The sequence below is a fragment of the Triturus cristatus genome, chromosome 6 (assembly GCF_964204655.1).
Source record: "Triturus cristatus chromosome 6, aTriCri1.1, whole genome shotgun sequence".
Lineage (NCBI taxonomy): Eukaryota > Metazoa > Chordata > Amphibia > Caudata > Salamandridae > Triturus > Triturus cristatus.
The window spans coordinates 861,458,890-861,484,155 of NC_140589.1; the positions used below are offsets into that span (position 1 = coordinate 861,458,890).

At 42.1% G+C, this 25,266-nt stretch overlaps 1 protein-coding gene across 1 annotated transcript in view; it reads right to left on the reverse strand.

Annotated features, from left to right (window-relative positions):
- Positions 1-235: 235 nt before the first annotated feature.
- Positions 236-25,266, reverse strand: part of LOC146817972 (ribosomal protein S6 kinase alpha-2) — a 1,223,136-nt gene continuing 1,198,105 nt past the window's right edge. The window contains exons 20-21 of the mRNA XM_085611448.1: positions 16,981-17,118; positions 236-3,338 (exon numbers count right to left, since the gene is read on the reverse strand). Coding sequence (XP_085467574.1) covers positions 3,213-3,338; positions 16,981-17,118 — 264 coding nt within the window. The 3' untranslated portion in view covers positions 236-3,212. The remainder of the gene's footprint in view (positions 3,339-16,980; positions 17,119-25,266) is intronic.

Sequence of the window (25,266 nt, forward strand, 5' to 3'; positions counted from 1 at the left end):
CCAAAACTGCCATTGTATGTGTTAATTTGCTGCACCACGCATGCGCATATATGCAATTACAGAAAAACAGTGAGTAGTTTGGGATTTTAGAGCCGAGAGCCATTGTCTTTGCCAATCCTTGTTTAGTTCTTGAGCTGTTACGTAAAAAGCCCTCAGGCAGTGTCTCGAGTATGTATAAGAAGACATATTCTTAGCAATGTTTCAAAACAACACACACCATTTATTTTCAGAGCCAAATATTTAATAGTTTGCAGCATTTACAAAACACTGAGCACTGACAGGCTTAGCAGGTTGCCACAAAATGTGTGTCTCTGCCTATGTACTCAAGAATAATGTACAAATCCTCACCTGTAGCTTTTCATCACTCTTGTTTTAAAGATACCTGGATGCTCACTCACTCTTAAATGAGCATCGGGTACCAGGTAGGTATGGGTGGACACATCATTTGTGCACTTGGTACCACTACATTCATCCTGGTGAACAATCGCGGTGCTAATGTTTCTTAGAGAAGGGCAAGCGCTGGACGGCTGCTGTTTGGCACATACAACATTACAGCAGACAAACAAGGGCATTAAATAGATTCTAAATTAACAGAAATATTATAACTGAATCCAGATTTGGAAAAAAACAAAACTAAACCTGCAACATTCAAGTTGTCCTATGAAGTACTCTCCGCCTACCAGCGCCTTCAAATGATGACACTCTAGTCTTCGTGGTCCACAGATGTGCTGTAGGCGCTCTGGGTTCACTCTACATTGTGATCAATATTATAAGCTGTATATGCATGAAATATGAGACCTCACTGTCACAGCTCTATTGGAGTTATGTTTAGTGTATTTCAACACCATAACACTTAAACCTTCTTGATACACCTCTTAAAACACTTGTGCTAGATAAGGAAGATCTTACCAATTTACGAAGAGGTGCTCTTCAGCTACATATTATATGATAAATGTATGCTGTTTTGCTACATTTATTTTTTTGTGTTGGTTACCGCTATTTTGAGGGCCTCCAAAATGAACGCTGATATAGCAGCCACAAGGAATTCATATCTAAATTTGTTTTTGTTGCAGCAAAATAGCATGAACTACCACAATAAGGTATATAACAAGACAGCAAGAGTTAGCAATGTGTAACATGATGCTAAATAGCCTCTTCGCCCAAATTAGCATAACCAAGCACATTCTGTAATAAAGAAAAGTTTTTAGACAATGATTTTTTTACATTTTCAGTTCTTATATCAAAATGCAATTACCACTTCTTATTCCCATATATAATAATGCATTATGGCAATAATTTGTACAATTGTTTATCAGAATTGTAATGCTCATGACAGCAATTTTTTGTAAGATTAACAATCATGGGGACAGTGGTGTGTGCTGGCCTGTATAAGCAAGGAATATGATATTAGTTAGACACCCGAGAGAAAGTAATCATAGTTACTATTTAGATAATAACACTGAGTTAAGCCAAATCAAAAATTACATTTTAAATATGGGATGAAATATGTTCCTCTGCTGGTTTGCATTTTCTTCATCTCTTCCATCATCAAATATCGACAGGGATTCCCTATTTCCACAACAGGAATCTTGGTAATACGTACACAGAAACAATAGTTATTTCCCGACAATCCATTGAGTAACTTTCATTATTTCCTAATGATCTTATCATATCCATTACACCTGCATTGTATCATCAGTTCTTAATCAAAATTTCACAATCTCTTGATTAAGAAATGTATTGAGAATACAAACTGTAACCAAGCACTGTTTTCAGTGAACTGGAGTGATGTTTTATGTATCCATCAGTTTGCCCTTCTATACAACTCTATTTGAGTGTCAAGTTCAAACAAACATAGAGTGCATGTGAAATAAACATAGCTATTGCTGGAGAAGTGCAATGCTCAAGGTGAAATAACGAACAATAACAATTGCTTTCACAGAGCAGGCATACAAACAGTGGCAGAACACAATAAACAGGAGGTATGTTTTAACAGCCAATTCACACTAAACCCCTGTTTTACAGTTTCTGTTGCTCAGTCCAAAACCGGGTTGTGTTGGATGTTTCAACCCTTAAGCAAATGTTAATGGCCTTCTTCAGGGCCATAGATGGAGACAGGAAGAGTCGTGTCCAGCCTTAGTTGTTAATATCTGCACTGTGAATTCTTTTGTTATTGTCAACCCTTCATATTGTGTTATTCAAGATGCTATCAGCAACTATGTCTATTTATTTGCGTGCTCAAATACAATAATAAATAAGAAGCAAGTTATTCATAAAGAAAACATTAATCCTGTATACTAAGAAGAGTGTATGGTGCTAATTTGAATTTTTCACCTGACCTTCCACTCCTCTAGGGTTTGAAAATACTGGATGTAGAAATTACTTCAAGCTGTCTGGGCAGTATTTTAAATAAACTCAAAATAAAAAACAAAAAAATGAAGTTATCACTTGGAACGATTCAAAACCTGGCCTTGGCGAAATTAATAAAAAATGACATAGGTGGAGCAAACATTAGCCGAAAAACAGCATGGTTCTTTGACTTTCAAGGAGAAGATTGACATCTGTCCGTCTGTAATTAGGGTCATGCCCCTTGCCCGCTTCTCGTGAGAATAGTCCTTTCTATCTGATAAACATTCTCTGAAGATATAGCAAGCATCAAAGTATTGTAAGCAGCCAATTTTTTGTCAAAACCTGTCAAACTTTCCCAACCTTATTAAACAATAAGAACAATCTCCTTTGTTTACAGAAAACCTCAATCGCGTAGTTCAAAATACTGTTGCCCACAATGATGACACAAGCAGCCTCCTCCCTCCATTGAAGGTTTATGTTACAGAAACACAGTATGTCGACATTTTACAGCAGCCCTTGGACTTTAATCCGAGTACCATGACTGATACCAGCAGAGAAGGCAAAGACACAGGTTGGCTTTAGAATGTAAAATTGTAGTTGGTACGTGCGTCCTATGTGGTTTGACCTGTACATCTTGAGAGAATAAGAAGCAGATGTAAAAATTGGCACAGAGTGATTTGGGGGAAATCTGAAAACCAGGATTCAGAAACTTAAATATTCCTAGGCCCTGATGGTGAGACTGATGGGTGCCTGGTCCTTCCAGACAATTTATGAGCAAGTCTTTCACATTGCTGTCACTGAGTATCCAAAGATCATCTTTAGAAAGAAATGCAGGGCTTGGATGGGTCCTCCTGATCCAGTTGCTACAACCGAGTTGATGTTACTCTCTTCAAGCCTCTCCGTTGAGCCAGGCTGGAGGACAGCACAGGCTCCAGCTTAGGTGCCTGGGGTGTGCAGTTCAGGGCATAATACGTAGCTGCCATTGCACCCTGTGAAAGAAGGGCAAGAACAATTTGTTAAGAATATGTGTTCAACTACACCTGTGAACACATTTTTTATTAATTAATTACAATAGCAACTAACGATGGATTCAAAAAATTACTTGAATTCTTGAAGTTGTTAACTCAAGCTCTAACATCACCAGCTTAAGCAGTCATTCAGTTATAAAGTATGTTTCTTTGAAATTATTAGCTGTTGCTATTAACGGCGTTGGGGGTGGGTGGGTCGTGGTTTGGGGGGATCAGAGGAGGGAATGAAAATAAAAACACTTACCTGTGTCTGCCGCCTCTTGGTCCTCTTTGCCTGCTTCCAGGACTCCAGGGCAGGAAGCAGGAACAGGAAGCACCCAAGCTTCCAGACTCCCCTAGCCAATCGCATTGCTTCTGATAGCAGCATTGTGATTGGTCTGAGCGCTGTGGTTTGAAGGAAGTAGGAGTCTTGGCATGTTCTCCACCCAGGCTGTAATGCAGCCTGGGTGGAGAACATGCAAAGTGTGCATGCCTGTTTGGCTGGCCCATGACAGCAAGCCAAGCATGCAAACATAGGAGAGTGCTACCACTCCTCCCCCTGTTCCTCTGACACAGCCCTGCCCCGCCCCTAATCTGCTGAGCAAGGATGGAAAAGTAAAATGATAAGAACAATGCGTTAATATCACTTTATTTTTCCTTTTTCAACTGCTCACAGAGCAGTGGGGCGACGCTCCTCCGCCTTAGTGAAGGAGCTGCTCCTGTTTGAAATACAGAATCTACAAATTAACATACATGATAAGCGGACCATTACTTTTGGTGCTGTTTTGTTACTGTGTAATCTGAATAACCATGCTGTTTTTTCAGTGTGAGCTGGCAGGAGTCCACATGGGCATGTCTTGCCCCCTATCCAGCCAACACTCATTAAATGCAACACAAGAATACTCACATGAGAATGCACTGAGAATAATCTTAGGGAAGACAAAAACAATGGCAATAAACCTTTCCAAGAAGAAAACACACCATTGGTTCCAGGATACACAATGACTAGAACTTAAAAATACAAATATCTATGAGTCCTACTAGACAACAAAGGTTCTTTTAATCCTCAAAAAGAAGCACTAATACAGAAAGGCAACACTATATCCTTTGCCATGAAGTGCCTAAAAAAAGCACTCTGCTTGCCTTCACTGACACCCCTACTCTAGGTCCTCCAAATGAAACTCATCTTGGAAATAACATAGGGGAGTGAGGTAATGAGAGGAAGAGACACAATCACTGTGGAAAAAAGAATTACCAGGGCATATAGAACGATCTTCCAAATTTCAAACTACACCTCTCCTGCACATATAATGGTAGAGTTTAGGCTCCAGAAACAGACCCTGGCTAGAAGGGGTGCTCTTATAAAATTATGGCACAAGATCAGAGGAGCAGATCAAAACACACTAAATTGGCATCTCTGGACTGAATTGATACAAACAGGGACATTGACAGCTGAAGCATACCTCAGAGACTCCCTAAAACAATTAGGGCTGGAAATTGCTTGGGAGTCATCCGACAAATACCAGATTAAAGAAAGTGGTCTCTAAATCGATCAAAGCGCTGTCAACATAGAGAACAAGGCCGCACTTTGCAAACGGGCACACGGCTGGCTTGTACTTAATAACTACATTGCAGCTAACCACAATAATACTTGAATGCAGGATTCAACATTACACTGAAAGAGAAATACTTAAAATATCAGCTGGGCTCAATGCTAATTCTGCCTCACCTTCAACCTTGGAAGTGGAAGCCTGCAGACAACACCTGCGGTCTATGCACTCAAGGACCGGAAGAACTTGTTCACATAATCTGCATGTGCACAAGCTTAGCAAAAGAAAGATATTCACTACTTCCTCTCCTCTACAATCGAGCAGGGATCCACACCTGCAGACAGGCAGTGATGGCCTGCTTCAAATCTTATGCCACGCAACTGATCTACCGATTCACAAAATTGCTCAATATAGTAGAGAAGCAAGTGCATACAGAAAAACACTGCAGGGCAAAGGCTGTCAAGCAACAAAACAAGGATTGAGGTTGCAAGACTGCTAGGGCAGAAACTCAAACTCAGGGTCATAGCCAACTTTGCACAGTGGAAATATGAACACATTGACAGAATAAAGAAGTAAGAAAACTCAGAAACAGCTGATGGCTTGGAAAACCTTAAATAAGAGACATTTTCCAGTGGGTTCTTTTAATCACATCAACTTCAGTTTAATTAAAACGTTTTAACAGCTTTTTATCTGTTTACATCAAGCTATATATATGTTATGTACATGCAATGCTTTTAATCAATCAAGCATAACAAATTACTTACTTACTAACCAGCTACCCTGGCAGCCCACTTTTGAAATACATGATGGATACCAAGGCTGAGTACATTTGCATATTTGCAAGGCTGCTGTGGTTAACATATGTCTAGAACCACATATGAAGCACCAAGGTTGATTTTGAAACTTTTGAAAAGGGTTCCTATCCACTTACCCCTGACCAATTTCAAGGTCATTTGGCTATGTCTAAATAGGTCATCCAACCTTGCTGGCCCTGGTAGTTAGATGGCTTGAGTCTCCTCAATGGAGATACATTGTATAATTAGTCTACTTTATGGAAATGCATTGTATAATTGAAGTCATTACCAGAATGTAAATGTCATGATTCATAACAGAGGCATAACATGATGACAGAAAAAGTCTTCTGCAAAAGGGTTTTTGACCTTTTGTATTTGTATTTTAATATATTTATAAAGCGCATAAATCATCCCAAGGGATATCACGGCACTAGGACGGAATTTAATGCAATTCAGGTTGGTCTTAATAGGATCAGTATCTAGGAAACAAGGTGGTTTTCAGTTTTTTCCTGAACAGCAGATGATCGTTTGTCAGGCGAAGATCAAGGGGTAGGTTGTTCCAAAGAACCGCAGCTGCTTTAGAAAAGGATCGGTCACCCATCCTGACCTTGGATGTGCGTTTAACTGAGGCGAGTGCTAGGTGACATGATCTCAAATTCTGTAACGGGACATGGAATTGTAGCTTATCTCGCAAAATGTGTGGTCCTTTTTTATGCAGGGTTTTATGCGCAAAGCAAAGGAGCTTGAAACTAACTCTGGCGTACTGGTAGCAAGTGTAATTCCTTCAGGCAGTGAGATGCTGAACTGTATTTGTTTTTGTTACAAATTAATTTAGTGCCAGGTTCTGGACTACCTGGAGTCTAGAGAAAAGATAGTCGGCCATGCCAACATAGAGGGCATTGCCGTAGTCCAGTCTGCTCAGGAGTAGAGCATTTTTTTACAGTTTGTCTGCAGTTAGAGGGGATCCAGGGAAAGAGTCGTCCGAACAGTTTCAATGTGGCAAAAGCTTTTCCGCACAAAGTGCGTACCTGGTCCTGCATAGATAGGGTGTCATCAAAGACGATGCCCACATTTTTTGATGCTTGCTTGGGTTTTTGGGCAGTGCCTAGTGCTTGGGGCCACCAGCTATTATCCCAAATCGCCTGGGCACCCCCCGAAGAGCAGGATTTCAGACTTCCTCGCATCTAGTTTTAAACAGTGCCGGGACATCCAGCCTGCAAGTTCAGTGAGACAATTTATTAAGTTGTCCTTAGTCTCAGTATTGGTCAGTCTATTTATCAGGGGAATCACCAATTGAGTATCGTCAGCATAAGAGCAAATGTCAAAATCCCATTTCCTACTGATATCCACCAGAGACGATACATATGCATTAAATAGGGTGGGACTTGAGGTAACTCCTTGCGAGACTCCATACTTAATGCACTTTGGGAAGGAGGTACAGGATCCCATTTGAATTGTTTGGATTCCATCGTTTAGAAAAGAGGCGACCCATGACAGGGCTTTAGAGCAGATCCCTTTTTTGGGTGGGATTTAAAGTAGTGTGTGATACGGTATTGAAAGCCACAGTAAGATCTAATAAGATCAATTCTACAGCTCTGCCTTGGTCAACTTGCAATCTAATGTTGTCAGATATAGCTAGTAAAGCGGCCTTGGTACTGTTATTGGCCCTAAAACCAGTCTGTGAGGGATCAAATAAGTTGTTGGATTCAAGGAAGGTGGTGAGTTGTTTATTGATATTGTAATTGAGAAATTGGGTGATAATTGACTGGATCATAGATTCCAAGGCCTGCTTTCTTTAGAAGGGGAAAGACCACTGTTTTCTTGTCTGGGAATGAGGCTTGTTCCAAAGATTGAGTGAAGATTTTGGTTACATGGGGTGTTGGAAAAACCCCACTCCCACACCGGAAAGGGTTGGTGGTAACGGGGTCTTTCCAGGACATACACAGTGGTAGCTTGGCTCGAGTGGTCAGGAATCAGGCACCGTGCTAAGCATACGTCATACCCATACAATAACCATGCGTGCATCCATTCCAAAAACGACTCTACACCGTAAAAATTATGAAAATATCTCTGTTTATCTTCTTTTTCTCTTAGTTGCTGATTAAATAAATAATAATAATACAATCACCATATACAAGGCTTTTTCTAAATAGTGCAGGTCAAATAAATACTGTCTTAATGATTCAATAAATAGGGGTGATCATAAATAATTAAGGCATAAATATAAGTGCAATACATACAGGCAATTAAATATTATGAGGCAATAAATACTGCAAGCCAATAAATATTGTGCGACAATAAATACTGTGGAACAATAAATACAGTGAAGCAATAAATAGGTTAAATAGAATAAATACATTGCTCTCAATAAATAATTAAAAGCTGACAGTGACACTTATAGAATCAGATCACATTTAGATTTCTATGGGCTGATTTGGCCCAGTCACAGCTTGTGGTTAGGTGGATGGCTTGAGGGTGTCTATTCCCTGGCTTGGACAAGGCTGAGGCCTAAACTGAGGTAGATCAAGGGGGGAATACTAGAGTCCTGGCTCTCTCACTCTACACAACCCCTCTGAATTAGTCTCAGCTCACCCCTGGCACAATCAAGCTGGTTCCAGCACCTCTCTAGCCCCTAGGGTAGTCTCTCAGGATTCCACAGGGCCTTAGGCGCCCTCTATTCCACTTACTGCCCTTTTTCTGAAGCTCCGACGCCGCTGGAGTCGTGTCGACGCCGTGAGGCGGTTCCGGTTCGATGTCGGCGGCCTCGGCGCAATGTCAGTTCTTGACGACGCCGGTAGGCGGTTCCGGTTCGATGTCGGCGGCCTCGGCTCGATCTCGTCCTCCGGTTCGATGACGTCGGGCAGTCTTGGCTCGATGTCGACTTCAGGCGGTTCCGGTCCGATGGCGACCTCAGGTTCGATGACGTCGGCCGGCCTTGGCTCGATGTCGACTTCCGGCGGCTCCGGAGTGCGATCCCCACTCCCGACCTCCGGTGCTCCTCTCCTCAGGTTCCGGCGACTCCGGAGTGCGACCTCACTCCCGACCTCCGGTGCTTCACCTCGGTCTCCGGCGACTCCGGAGGGCGGACTTCACTCCCCCGTCGACGCCGCTCACTCGACCTCGGGTGACTTCCTCCTCGACCTCTGGTACTCTCTACGACCTCCGTCGGCGCCCTCTCTCGACCTCTGGCGGCTCCGGGTACGACGTCTGCTTTTCCAGTCAGCGCCGCTTTTCCACCTCGGGCTCCGGGTCTCAGGCTTCTCGACGTCGGACTCCAGGGAAACCAGTATCCAGGTCAGGATCTTGCTCTTCTTGGATTCTAAGGCCTGTTCCTGCTGTCCAGGTCCTTAAGATGGTTTTTCTTGCTTCTTCCCACACAGGGCTCCAGGCTGGGCTCAGTCAGTAGGGACTAGTATCAAGGGTGGGTTTATGGACCCCACTCCAGGCACAAGTTTCCACCCCTGCTGCTTCACTCCTTCCTCCTTCAGGTTTCTGCTGCTCTCCCTTCACCAGTCAGGTGCCAACTGCCAGCTCCAACTGCCAACTCTCTGTCTTAGCTTCCCAACATTCTAAACCGCCTCCAACTGTCACAGGGCTCCAGAAGGTTGCAGAAGGTTCTAGTAGGTTCCAGTGGGTGCTGGTGATGTCACAGGTGGCCACCATTTTGTGCTCCAGGCCCTCAGACAGAAGTTCCAGGGGTAGGTAAAATGGCTCCCTGAATCTGCATCAACACTAAAAAGTCTGGTGGTTCCCAAAAAGGAAAAATTCAAACAGGGTTTGAGGCAAAAGTGGGACAAAATAAATAATGATGAGGAGGGACCACCCAAAGGGCTGACAGGTCTAACATGGGGACATAAAACTGACACTAGTCTAGTGAAAATAAAATGCGGGCAAGGCTCAAGTGAGGATCCTGCCTCAACCTCAGCCATAGCTTTGGCCACCTGTTCCTCTGAGAAAGGAGCCAAAGTGTCGAGATGGATTTTTGCAGAGCAGTGAGGTGCCAGATTTTCCCAATCAATATTTACCTCTTCGTGGGGATTATCGAAGGACGTGTAGATTTTTGTCACTTTGTCAGTGAAAACATTATTAATTACTTCACAGTTCTCTGTCGTGGGAGCCATGGTTTGCGGTAAACTGGAAGGTTTGCAAAGTTCTCAAATAACTTTGTAAAGTTCCTTGGATGACCTGCTGTTATCTTCAACCATTCTTGTGTAATACTTTGTTTTGGCATTTTGTAGAGCGCGGTGGTAATTTTTTAATTCAGCTGTCTGTGGTGCCCATCTTGCACCCATTGTATAAGTCTGAAAACGTCAGTATTTTAGGTATGCAATCCCCACTTTCCAAAACCCTTGCTTTTCCCATCACAAATTAATTCAAGTGCATTTTCACTCATTCTTTCGCGGCCTCTCTTTGGATCCCAACATGTTGATCCCCAGGTCTAAAATACAGCACAACATCTACCTGGTCTTTCAGAGATCATCACTAGTGGCAGCATTGGACCCAGAATGTGACAGCGTGGCTTTATGTGCCACAATACATAAAAACGAGAAAACTTCCATCCACTGATGGGTAAGCTCACCAAATGGTAACTGCGCCTTTACAGAACTTTTGGCAGTGATACGGCAGAACCTCGGTTGGCAGGAAATCCTCCTGAAAGTCATTTTCAGCATGTGGCACAGCTTGGTTTGCAAGGGAATGCCACCATGCACCTCAGATTGCTCCCTTAATGGTGGGCATAACTCACATCATTTTAAATAGCATAATTACATGAGATTACATGAAATGCATCTGGCACTCCAAAAATTACCCAATCGGTCAATTTGGGTAAAATTAAAAATCAAAAATTTAATTTCATGGTGATTTCTGGTATCTTTTGTTCAAAACACTGGAGCGCTTGCTCGTATTTGTAGCTTTTGGAGTCAAAAGTTACCCCAACGGTCCGCTCGGGTAAAAAGTGTACCTGAAATGTTTATTAGCCGTTCGCATTAAAGGAACTGCCACTTGCATTCAAAACACTGCTGTTCACATTCTGATTGTAGTTTCCCACGTAAAACGTACCTGAACAGTCTGCGCAGACAAAAAATCACCCTTTGAAATGCTGCTCGCATTAACAAAATTACCAAAATGGTATAACTTGCATTAAAATTTCTCCAGCAAATTACATGATGTGGTGTAATGGCATGATCTCGTAATTTCATGTAAATTTCATAATACAAATTTACCAAAGTTACACCAATTACTCCAGCATAATTAAAATTAGGACCAAGCCTTCTGACAATACTATCTCCATAGATTCATTTGATAAGCAGAGCCATATCTGTGTGTGTATGCACTATCTACAGGTACACAACCTCTTGATTGGTCCGATTGTGGACAGTTTTTGCAAGGAGATTGAGAGCTGCTATCTTAAATGCTGCCTCAGGAGACACCAGTCAGCCAGAGGGTATGGTAACAAAGGTCTCCTCTTCTGGGGCAACACCACATGCCTCCCTCCTTCTTGCTCAGTGGAGAGACTTTAGCCCAGTGTTCATATGAAGCACTGGGAACGGAATTGGCTCCAAGGACATGAACCCAATCATATCTGCACTTTTTCCTGCATGCCATCTTGCACATATATTACTTTGACTGTGCCCTCTTCACCCGAATTTGTGCTATACCGCATTAGGATTCACTACCCACCTTGGGCAACAACATCTTAGTGGGAGCTGCCCCCATGGAAGGGTTGCCAATAGGGAAAATATTTCTGCCAAGTAAAGCTCTCTCCTTCACCTGCCAGTGTCTCCCAGACTGCAGATATGGTGGAATAGATTGTGATTACATTATTTTATGCTCCTTATCCTTATGTATTAAAACTCTTTCTCCCTTGTTGCATGTTAGCATATTTCTATTTGTCTGCCATGCGTGAGTATGTAGTAAGAGCACATTTCCTTAAGATAAGCAAGGGGCAAGTTAAAAAATGGAGTAATTGGTCCCCATTTATCTGAGCAACGGAGGGTCATCAAGGGTCCTGCAAAAATGTCTGTTTGGAGATGTTGCAAAACTCTGAGCTCTACGCCATTTTACTGCACAAAATGTCCATTTTAGGTATCCATACGTGCAGGTTATGTCATTCAGTTTCTTTCTGTGGTTGTCTTTGTATAATTTTATAACAGCTGTAATCTCTGAGGAACAGGAGTCTCTAACCATTTGTGTACTGATTGCTACTTCTGGTCACGGAACAGCGTACTGAGCTGTTGCCTAATATTTGAGTATTGGACAAGGGTACGTCCACGTAAATAAATGTAAATAAAAACCATCCCTTGAGGATCCCAGGCCTACTCCAGTGAGCATACAGCATTAATGCTACATGAGCTCTATACCAAATGTTAATTTGAGAGGTCCCCAAGGATCAGTGTTGTCCCTTGTTTATGAATCATACAGAGAGGTTAGAGTCTAAATTAGACTTGTGTTCTCATTTTCATGTAATGCTCCAATTTTGTGAATTATGGCACGAAGTACAACTATCAGTAATACATTTTAAGAGGGGATGCAGGTTTCATAGGTACCTACTAGTAAACATATCTCAACAGTTATATGAACACTGTACCAAAGGAAGATAATAATGAGATACAAATTAATGTATGAAGAGATTACTTTAGGAACCTAGGTACTCTTTAAATAAAGAAAGAAAGAAAAGAAGAAAGACACAAATAAAGCTATGAAGAATGGAAAAGAAAGGAATAAAGGAAGAGAAAGAAGGAGAGAAAGAAATTAGAAGGTAGCAGAGGCAGAAATAAAAGAAAATGTGAGTAAGAAAATAGAGAAGAAGAATTATGCAAGAGACAATGCGAGTAAGAAAGTAAGGATAGGAACAAAGAGAGGAGAATAGGGACTAAATGTGAGTTAGAAGTGCTGGAAGAGAGAGAAAGGTGGGGAGAGCATGAAATAGGGAAAGGGAAACCAGAAGAGAGAATGAAAGAGCAAAATGAGAGAAATAAAGAAGAGGACCAAAAAGAGAGAATGGAGTACAAAGAAATGAGAGAAGGCAGAATAACAAAGAAAGAATGAGGATAAAGAGAGATAAGAAAAGAAAAAGAAGAAGCTAAACAAAGGAGAAACAAAGAAATAAGTGAAAGAGAAAAAGTAAGAAAAACTGTAGAAAGAGAAGACTAAAGCATGCTTTTTGCATGTAAGAAAGGAAAAAGCGAGAAGGAAAGAAAAAATCTGAGAAAGTATTGTACAAGCAGAAAAGCAAAGAGAGGTAGAAAAAGTAGAGCAAGAAAAAAGATAAGTGAAAAAAAGAGTAAAACAGGAAAGGAGGTGAAGAGAGAAAGATGGAGGGAATGAAAAAAGTGAAGAAAAAGAAAGTAACAAAAAATAAAAGGAGAGAAAATGGAGAGGAGTAAAAGAAAGGGGAAAAAAATGAAAAGAAGATAGTAAGAAGTTTAAAAAGAAAGACAGGAAGAAAAACAAAAAGGAGGCAAAAAAGTGAAGTTAAGGATCAAAGAAGAAAGGATGGAAGAGAAAGTGGGCAGAATAGAACAAAATACATTACAATATAATAAACTTTATTCCATCTATCGAGATAGACCATAAAAGTAGAGTATAGTTTAAAAAAGATTTCAGTACAATACGTGCGATTAACCCCTTCGCCGCGGGGGTTCGGGGTGAGCGCGGCGCCGCCATGCTCGTGACGGAACCACTCCGTCATGAGCCACGGGCGCGCTGTGCTCATGACTGAGTGGTTCCGTCACGACTCCGCCCACTTGCATTATTCACCCGCACAGGCGGGGAATCAGCGCCGCGTGGGCGGAGCGGCCGCAGCATGACGGAACCACTCCGTCATGAGCACACGGCGCCCGTGGCTCATGACGGAGTGGTTCCGTCATGAGCAGGCAAGGGGTTAAATATATCCAAAGACATGGTTAAAATGTATGCATTTACATAAAAAAAAAAAATCAAAGAACCTCAGATAGCAGCCCGCTATACATTTCATTCTACCCGAATTTCCCTGTGAATCGCTAGTCATCATATAAAACTAAGTTCAATATGTACAGCAATAAATATACAAAGATAAGATTAGTTAACAACCACATAATATACTTTGAACAGTTTATTTCCTAGACACCGGCCCACTAAGTTATTGGAATAAAAAAACAGGCTATAGCATGAAAAGAGGCAATATATTTTTTGTTTCTTTTTCATTTAAGGATGCTAGCACGTAGGTTAGTCACAGCTAGATCTGAGCCTGACTGCAGACCTCAACAAACTAAGAACATTTAACACAGAATTGCTAGTGAGCATTTGCACAAAAAAAAAACGCTGGTCTAACCTGTCTAAAATTGCACTTCTTTAAAATGGGAATGAGAAAATATTTTCTGGGAACCTCGTAAAAACTGAAGAACATTAAAAAATGTCTCATATCCTATTGAGACTTCCCGTTGCAGCCACGGGAGGGATCGTGGGAACTTTTGAGCCGTAAAACATAGGGCTCAGTTGATGGCTTTGTTTTCAAAGGGAAATGCCCATGCACACTGGACTTCTTCAATTCCTTCTGCGTCCGTTGCCAATCTGCCGTTTTTTAAAGAAGTTCTCTTTCACCCAACACTGGTCTTCTCTGTACAAATTCTCTGGGTTGGTGAATAATTCAGCCCTTCCCAAGTCCGCAAGGCAATCCCTTGCATACTTAAGCCAGGGAATACGATAAAAGTGATCTACGGAAAGATAATCAGTTAAAATATCCTTACTTAGTGTAATTCCCACCCTAAGCCATAGATTCAGCCACAAAGATAGGGGACGGTAAGATAACAGATCAGAAAGAAAAGCCGAACACAGTTTTTCGTGGACTATAATAGAGGGGATACACTGCAGTAGACTAAAAAGACGTTTTAAAAAAGTATTTTCAACGACTTGGAGTTCTTCGTGCTCCTTGTAACCCCATAGTAATGCACTCGGCCTTGTAGATCTTCATGAGGGCCCTTATAGGTTTGGTGCCCAACCTAGATGCAAAATTAAATGTGGCAGTATTGGCCCTGACAAATTCCCTTTTTTTCCTACGGATGAGGGGACGCCAAGTCATGGCAGTGTCGAAAACTGCACCCAGATATGAGATGACATCGGTCCTAGGGACTGGCGTCAGCCCCACCACAAATGTGTATGGTTTGCTGCGGCGTAAACCTGCTTGCATTACAAAGGATTTGTTATTGTTCCCTAGCAGGTCCCTATCTTCCATAAAGCGGACAAATGAGGTCAATAAAGTTTGCAAAGCCCTGGCTGTCCTAGCCATGAGGATGGCGTCGTCCGCGAACAATAGTACTGGAAGGCTCCGCTGGCCCACTTGCGGACGGCAAGTTTTCATCTTCACAAGGGTCTGCTCCAAGTTATTGATAAACAGATTAAAAAAGAAAGGGGCCAAACAAAAAATGCAGATAGGAGAGCAAAGGGAAGCAGAAAAAACGTGAGAACTAATGAAATACAAAAGATGGACAGAAGAAAAGGAGAAAATCAAAGGAAGTAGGGAAAGAAGGCAGGGTTGGATTGGGCACCGAAACCGGCCCAGGCAAACTTCTCGGCGGGGCCCACTGGGGGTGGAGAGGGGGGTGCGGCCGAGCTGTTTGCTCGAGCCGATTTTGCCGATTTTGTTACAGGGGCCGATATCGCAGGCCCCCTGTAACAAAAACGGCCTCCCAGAGGGACAAAACCGGCCCCCACCCTAGCGGCCCATCGGGGAAACGCCCGGTGCCCCCTACGTCCAGTCCGGCCCTGAAAGAAGGTAACAAAGAAGTAGCAGAGCAAGAAAAGAAAAAAAAGTGAAAGAAAAAACCAAATAATTTTGCTGAAGATTGTGGGCTACCATGGCCCTACAGTTGCAGCTTGCTAAGCCCGACAGAAAACGTTGCACTACCTTTTAAAGTGATGGCTAAGCATTTGGGCAGCTGCATATTGTAAAGCCAGCTGACAGGTAACTATCATGTGCACAGTCCTCGGAAGTACTTGAGAGCCACAGGTAGCTCATGGTCGATTTGATAGAGACCCCTAATGTTGCAGTTGTTTTCTGATGATACTTATTTTTTGCTGCACATTGCATTGTTTGCGAATAATATATAGGAAAGAAACCAGCAAAAGAAAAAAAGTCAAAATTGGAATTTTCCTGTATTGATGGAGCCGTGTTACCACACAACGCAGACATCTCTTTGTCATAGATGCAAGCAACGGCAGCCAAACTCGTACTCCAGTTCAAATAACCAGAAACTCGATGTACGCAACATCTTTTACTGCCAGCCTGTTTGTGTAATTTAATTGCAGCACTATATCCCTTAGGTCTGTACATAATTTGTTTAAATATGCGTATAAATAAGACCCAAGTTTATTCAAACCCTATTGCACACAAGCAGCTACTAACACCTTTAGTTCATGAACGCATATGCAGCTGTTTATTCCTGATTTCCTGCATCAAATACGGAATTTTCTAAGGTATATAATTTACCGAATGGTAGTATAATTTTTCATCTGAAATGAAACTGCAGGTCCTTCATACCTTAACATCACACTGTATGAGAATTACTTATCAACAATGGGGCAGATTTACGTTTCCTGGTGCATCCCTGCAAATCAACAGGGACGCGTCAAGAAACGTGCGACACTCAATGCCATCGTTGCGCCACCACGGATGCGCCGCATTTACACAATGCGGCGTGCCATGGTGCAAGGATAGGCAGATGCGTGTCGCATCTGCCGGCGTAAAGTTGGCGCAGTGCTGGAGATGTGTCGCGGGCGTGACGCAACTCCAGCACTTTGCCTATCTTCCACATGGTGCGTCACACCTTATGCTTGCTTGAAGCAGGTGCAAGGTTTTGACGCGGCGGGGTCAGAAATGTGACTGAGTGAAATCTTGTAAATTCTACTCAGGCACTTTTTCAAGGCGTTCCTGCGCTGGAACGCCCACCCTGCGCCGGAACGCCCACATGAAACCTGACCCAGGTTTCATGTGGCGCAGGGCTTTACAATGTGACCCATCTCCCTAGATGCGTCACGTTGTATATCCCCCGCAGCATGGCGCTAGCTTTACGCCGCTGCTGCGTCACAGAAGTGATGCAACGGCGGCACAAAAGTGCCGCACGGGGCTTGTAAATCTGCCCCAATGTCTTTACCGGCATGTGAACCTTATGAGTAAAATCTATTTTAGACAACAGAGAACAGCATCATTTATAATAAAATTCACCAAGGTTTTCGTGGGTACCAAATGATACATGGTTTAGTTCAGTTCACTAAACAGAGCATACCCTTTGCACAGAAACTTACCTTTACAAGGTGAACATCATGTCTGCTGAGTTGATTTTGGGACAAATACTCCCTGTTTACTATCCAGGGATGTCTCAGTACTTGGACTGCAGTCAGTCGCTGGTGTGGATCTACATATAGCATCCTTGATACTATGTCCTATGATAGAAAGAAAACGACAGGAAAATAATAACTAACTGATTCTTTCTATATTTTGATCAGTGAACAACAGTGTATTCTTCGTAATGATCTGTGCGTTCTCCAGATTATTACAGGAAAATTACGTTTGCAAGTACAGAACTACAAACAATAGAATTTAATGGTGTTCCAAAAAATCTAGCAAATACTGCACTGGTTGAAAGGTCAGTGTTAAAAATATGTGCCTTTCAAACTAATGTACAATTATTAGCTATTGCAGACAAATTGCATTAACAAAATCTGAAGTGCATAACTACCCTCTACTGGAATTTACAGTTTTTATTGCAATTGTTTTTGCCATTTGTATAGAACATAATCTGCTATTAGGGTGAAATTATAATGCTTTTTGAAGAACAAATTACTTACCTTCGGTAACGCCTTTTCTTTTAGAGACTTTATCAAACCACAGATTTCCCACCTTGTGAATTTTCCCCAGACTCTAGACTTAATCTGGAAACCTTAGAAGCAGTTTCATTTCATGACAACATGTGACATCGTGCAGCTTCTACATTGAGTCTGTCATGTTCTGGGCAAGATGTTGGAGGTCCGATATGTGTGCTCCATCCCCACACTGACACCAGTTTCTTTCTAATCTCCATCCACTCTGACGGATGCTGTGTCTTTGAAATCAGCTTATGGCAGTGTGCAGAGTTTAGGTTGAAATCTTAATAATGGGCTATATGGGTCAATTCCACAGAATGGTGAGGAGGGTGGGTCGGTCAGGAATCTATGGTTAGGTAGACTCTCTACCAGAAAAAGCATTACTGAAGGTAAATAACTTGTTCTTCTGACAGAAATGTCTAACCTCGAAATTCTCACCATGTAATTAGATATCAAAGCAGTGCCTCCCAGGTGGTGGGTCTATGGAATGGCTCAGAGCAGAAAATTCTGCAGGACAGACTGGGCAAAGTGACAATACCGAGAGACATAGCTATCCAGACAGTAATACTTGCCAAATGTGCGGACGGGCACCCATGTAGCAGCCTAGCAAATGTCCAAGACTGGCACACTATATGCCAGTTCACTGGCAGCAGCCTTCCCTGAGGTTGAATGAGCTCATAAGCTTTCTGGAGGCTACTTCTTGGCTAGTATAGCATAGATCTTGATGCATAGTATAAGCCATTTTAAGATGGTACTCTTTTGCACTGCTTTTACTTTCTTAGCTCGTAGAAACCAAATCAAAGTTAGTTATCATGTTGGTAATCTCTGGTTTGATCCAGCAAGAAGATAGCGCCCATGCAATGAATCCATTCTGCCTCCTTTGAAGGGTGTGATTACCTTGTGCAAGAACGACACTTTTGTCCCGGAAGACTAATTTGTCCGGGAAGAAAGATGTACATGGGGAAACCACGGACAATGCCTGTAGCTCTCTCACTCACCTAGCTGTTGTTATGGTGATAAGGAATGCTGTCTTTATGGTATAAAGATGAAAAGAGTAACTATGCATGGGTTTGAAGGGGAATGCACATCAAGTAAGTGAGCACCAAATTAAGGTCCAGCTATACTGGAGCCGACGGTGTTGGTCATAAAGTTGATGGTGGTGTCGAGCATGGCCCTGGGGATGGACTCATGAGTGGCGCTGAGGCTGAAGCCAGGAATGTGCTCCAGGGGGATCGGTGTGGCACCAAATATTTGATCCATGGCCATGTGTAGCTGCAGGAGCTTTTATGGCATTGCTGTCTATTCAGGGAAAGGTTGAAGCAGGAATGGTGCTGAAATCAGCTCTTCTCTGGGGGGGGGAATTGCTCAGCGGCTTAAATGCCTGGTGAGTAAAATGAATCTAAGAGGTGCGAATGGTGAGATGAGGGAGAGCCATTTTATGATTTTTTTCTGTTTATTTGTGGGGCTTTCTAGACTTACTCGAGCCCCCTATCCTTGATAATGATCAGAGTTTGGAGCGGCCTGAGGAGTGGGATCACCTTTGAGCCCTTGACTTTGACCAGGACTGCCAAGTGTTTGACTTCAACGGTGAACGCTTTTTGGAACAGAGTAGTTTGGTGACAGTGAGCCTTGCCTCACAGATATTTTTCTTGTTTAGTTTAGTGAAGCATGGACACAACACAGAGTCATATTTTGAGCTGAGGCACCAGAAGCAGACGTTGTAGGTGTCCATTACCGACATTTGTCAGTTGCAGTCAGAGCATGGTTTAAAACAGGTGGACTTGGGGGGTGATGTCTGCACACTGAAAGATTTTAGAGGGATAAATTCCTGGTCAGATATGACAGGAATCAAACTCTGGATTCACATCAGAAGTAATGGAAATAAAAGAACTAATGTCAGTGCACGGAGGTGATGTACGTATAGTGCCCCCATCATCATGTCCGAGATGGGAGGGCCCCAATACAGAGCTGTACGGTGCCATATGTTAATGAGCAAGGGAATTGCTATGAACGTTTGAAAGTTGCCCACAACAGCATATGAATGTGAGGAGCACCTCTTCCTTGCTACTCTTTTTGTGAAAAGAAATCAGTAATTTCTCAAAGATGTTGATTTTATTTAGTTGCAGATAAAGGACAGCATAGTTTTGAATCTGTGCTTTAAGTGCCTTCAAACATTTGACAGATACAATCAGCAAAGTTCTCCTGGTGTCTTGAATTTGATGCCTTTAATGTTACCGTTTGTTTGTGTGAGAAAATCACATACGTGATCCTATGGATAATCTGCACAGCTCAGAGTTAGAAACAACTTCTGTTTATTTTGTACAATCTTTATAGTTGTTTTTCCCGACTATTCATTGATGATTCTTTCAACAGTACTTCACTTTTGGTATATGAGTATAGAACCTAAGAACAGTAAAAAAGGGAAAATGCACCCACAGAGATAATTATACGGTGACAAGCATATGGATTTCACAAAGTTTTGAAGGCAGGTGCTATTATAATGATTGCAGTTGATAGTGGTTCTCCCAAGGGTGCTGGACAGGTGGACTGTCATGCTTTTGTTGCGGCCCATTCCTGGAATTGTTTTTTTAAGTGCTTCCACATGGATGTTGTCCCATGTAAATAAATCTTAGTGGTGCCCCGGGATACCTTCTTGCTGCAAATATTACAGTACAGATAGATATCTGTAACTTTTTTTTCCGTTGACAGTATTGTAAGATGCTTCAAAACAACACTTTGGGGCTTCCTGAAGTACTTGTGCACAAAAGGGTATTTCTAAATAGTTAAATATATCATGTCATGTGTATTTGTTAATTGCTTGGATTAACTTGTTTTGTAGCGTGTTAATAAAATGTATTTATAAAGTTATAAAAATGCATATTACTAATTAACTTATGGGACACAAACACAGCCATACCGGTACTCATACATGAACTTGCACACCTATAGACTCATTTACACAGGTACTGACATGCTCACACATACACTCATACAGCCAGTCAAGATGCTATATAGACAGTCACATACACATTTAGACATGCAAACAGCTACTTACATAGACTGATACAGCCATTCAGAGGGCCGCTCATACAGTCACTCATTCACCAAGCCACACACAAATATAATGACTCATAAACCCACACACATACAACAATTCAGCTACTTATATACCCAGCCATACACTGATAACACCACACAGAGACTGACACATTCATGCACAGACCAATGCAGACACTGACACACCCAGGCACTCAATGATTCAGCCACTGGCAGACCAAGTCTTACACAGATACAATGTCTGACACACCTAGGGACACACTCATATACCCACTGACATTTCCATACACACACTAATACAACTACTGATACACCCAGCCACACCCTATTCAGAAACTGACACACCCAGGCAAATACTCATACAGGCAATGGCATTCCCAGTTACATATCGATACAGACACTTAGACATTCAGCCAAAGACTGATACAGCCTCTCAAACACATATACACATACTGATACAGCTAGTGACACACACTATTACAGACATGCACACTCTTAACCAAACTCTAAAGCATCCAATAACACAGCCAGGCACACACTGATGCATTCTCTGACACACCGACAGACATACCAATACATACCCTGACACAGCCAGTCATAAATAGTTGCAGACACTGACACAGCCAGGCATACACCAAAGCAGACACTGATTCATTCAGACGTACACTAATGCATCGAATAACACATCCAGTCACACACTGATATACCCAGGCATACACTGATGCATAGGCTGAGACACCCAGGCAAACACCAAAGCAGACACTGACACCCGAGCCAAACACTAATGCATCCAATAAGACACTGAGGCACACACTGACACATGTACTGTTGCACCAATGCATACACCAATGAAGATACTGACACACCCAGGCATACACCAAAGCAGATGCTGGCACAACCAGGCAAACACTGATGCACCCAATTACACACCCAGGCATACACTGACACATACACTGACATACCCAGGCATACAATGACACACCCAGGCATGCACCAGTTCAGACACTGACACAGCCAGGTATACACCAAAGCAGACACTGATGCATTCAGACATACACTAATGCATCGAATAACACATCCAGTCACACACTGATACACCCAGGCATACACCAAAGCAGACACTAACACCCGAGCCAAACACCAATGCATCCAAAAACACACTGAGGCACACACTGGAACATGTACTGTTGCACCAATGCATACACCAATGAAGATACTGACACACCCAGGCATACACCAAAGCAGATGCTGACACACCCAGCCAAACACTAATGTACCCAATAACACACCCAGGTATACACTGATGCACACATTGACACACACCCTCTCACACCGATACTCTCACTGACACATTGAAAACATACAGTTAGCTCTTTCTTTGAACAGATGATGGTTCTAAAAAGAACTGAGTTTTTTCTAGAAGGGATTTTTAATAGTTTTTAAATCGTTTTCTTCTTTTTTATGTTTTGAGCAAAAGATAACAGGGTAGTAAAAAGGGAAAGGATGGGGAAATGCAAAGAAGCGACTTGCGTCAGTTACCCAAAAACATTAAGTGGTCACTGGAAGCAAAAACTAAAAAACTACCAGCGATGCTTCTTCACTATATCCAAAATGTATTCTCAGAAGACATTTTTACAGCAACAAGCATGTGGCATTTTGCACAGTGAATAACAATGTCACTCAATACTTCGCAGGCAGCTGGTATTGTAATGACTGCAGGTGATGACGATTCTCCCAAGGCTGCTGTAGAGGTCGACTGTCCTGCTGCACCTGCCTTGACCATCATCATCCAGCTGTAGAGTGTAGACCCTTTCATTAATTATTTTTAGGTGCTTCCACATGGAACTTGTCTCATGTGAATACTTCTTTGCAGTGCTTCTGGATAACAGCTAGCCGCATATATTGCACTGCACATATTTTACTGTAACCTTCTTTTCCACAGAAGGTATAGTAAAGTGCTTCCAGACATCACTTTCTTTTCTTTAAGGTGGTATATCTTCCCCCTTATTCTCAACAGGTTGTGGATGCTCATCCTGGACAGAAGATGTACCTTCAGCCATTCTGTGATAGCAAAGAACCACTGGTTCTCAATTCTCCTTCTACAGGCTTCACTGGAGAAGTAACACATTTTGATGTAGCTTTCTATGTGCATAGGTGGAGCATTCATATATCCAATCAAAAGGCAAGGACTGGGTGTGGTTTTGTGGAATTTGTGAATCTGACGGATAGAATAAAAACAGATATAAAGAGGTTTATATATACTTGTAAATATGTTCTCACTGATGTAAATAACGAAAAAGGAGGGGTGTGCTTTTTGAAAATATTTTTTTAATTTTTGGTGAAACAACAGATTCAGACTCTCAGATTAATTCCGATCATGTGATCAGGATTAAAAACCATAGAGTAGTAGTCCATCTATATTTACAGACTAGCGAAGGTACTGGGGTACCCAAAAAAACAAACTTAAGAAAAATTGCATTTGTTTAATTACAATCGAAAAATGTCATATACTTTACATTTCGTACATATGTAATTTTTATGTTTTCATATGAATAGAAAGTATATTTATAAAAAAATAAATGTCTACAGTTCAATAAATTGCAATACATTTAGTATTAAAAAGAAACCCTACAAATTAACCAAAAGAACTAAACATTAGAGAGGCATAACACTTTAGAAATGGAATTTGAAAAGCCTTTGAAATTGACTATTAAAACCACAAGTTATAGGGATGTTATGGTTAGCAAATAGAATTTAAAAAACCTTAGAAATTTACTGAAAAACCAAAGGTTACGGGGGCGTTATAGTTATCCTCAGATTTCACACACACAAAACCCTAGAAATTCAGCAGTTATAGTTACCTGAGCTTACTATAACTTACGGCCCCTCAATGCACAGCTGATGACCTCACATATAACATCACTCACGATATGGTCAGTGACATCACTGATGACATCTCAAATGACATCACCCATGACATCATCCAGAGAGCAACTCACACCCCACTCAGACTCACATCACTCACACACCTATACAACCACTCACATACATATAACCACTCACATACCCACTCGCAGGCCCATAAAACCACTCATAAACACCTCCACACAATCACTCACACACCCACTCACACAAGCACTCACACAGCCACTCACAGACCCATATAAACACTCACACAACCTCTCACACATACACTTGCATACCCATACAACCACTCACACACCTACTCACTCACCCATATAAGCATTCACACAGCCAATCACAGTAACTCAGACACCTACTCACACACAGACAACCTCTCACTCGCCCATACAACTACTCACACATCCACACACACCCATACAACCACTCACACACCCACACAACCACTCACACACCCACACAACCACTCATATACTTAATTACACACCCAACTCCTCACACACACATCCAATAAACCACTCACAAACTCATTCACAGACCTATACTGCCACTCACATACCCACTGACAGACCTATACAATCACCCACACCCACTGACAGATCCATACAATCACATACCCATACAGCCAGCCAGATACCCACTCACATATTGATACAAACAGTCACACAGCCACTCAGATGACACATGTTAGAAATAGAATAATTCATTACTACTACAGAAAGAATAGTAATTTAACTTATGCAGTAGCTTAGTATATATATTTAAGTCTAAGAAATGTTTACAAAACACATCACTGATGACATCTCAAATGACATCAGTGATGTCACTGACCATGTCATGAGTGATGTATTATGTGAGGTCATAAAAAGTGCATTGCGGGCATAGATTTATAGTTAGCTGAGTTTACTATAACTGCTGAATTTCTATGGTTTTGTGAATGTGAAATCTGAGCCTAACTATAATGGGCAGTTGCCACTAGGTAGTTATAGTTAGGTCAGCCGTTCCATAGGAAAAGCGTTTTTGTGTTGCTAATAACTTTGCCCCTGTTTGACAAATCTACATAACACTTTAAAAAAATGTGTGTTACATAGTGACTAGCTTGTGCATGGAAAGTTTCGGGGTGGTCCGTCAAGCAGGGGCTGGAAAAAAGGGGGGATCCCAAAACTCAAAAACTGCTGGCTGAAGGGAATTACACCTTATTTGGCAGGAAGCTAGACCTTGGTCCGCAGGTTGTCCTTCGTGTGATTTTGTGTACATTCATTTAGTAGTTTTTGAGAAAGTAAGGTGAAAAAAATAATTGTACATCTGGATGGTTGGGTCTGCGAGTGGCTTGAGAGAGTCTTGCAAGAGCGGCAATTTAAAAGTAGACTACTCTGATTGGCTCAGGGAGCTTATATTTCTTGGGTCATCTCACTTCAGCGGGAGTCAGATTCCTGCGGGAACAAGCTCTCTCATTGGCTTCCAGCAACATGAGAAAAATGTTGCTGGCTGTCATTATAGGACTTAGTCACCTGTCCTGAAGTTAAAAAAAAATGATATTAGTGGGCAGGGTAGGGACACTTTGCTGCCTAGTCCCCAGACAGGGGACCTAGAAGAGCCCCTCCTGGAGTCAGAATACAAATGAAATTGGCAATTTTTGCATTGTTAAATGAAGGGGAGGGGGCCTGCGGCAACCATTCCATGCCATATTTAGCCCTGGGAACCCCCTCCCTGAGCCTATTTTGCTAGCCGGGACCCCATCCTCATGGC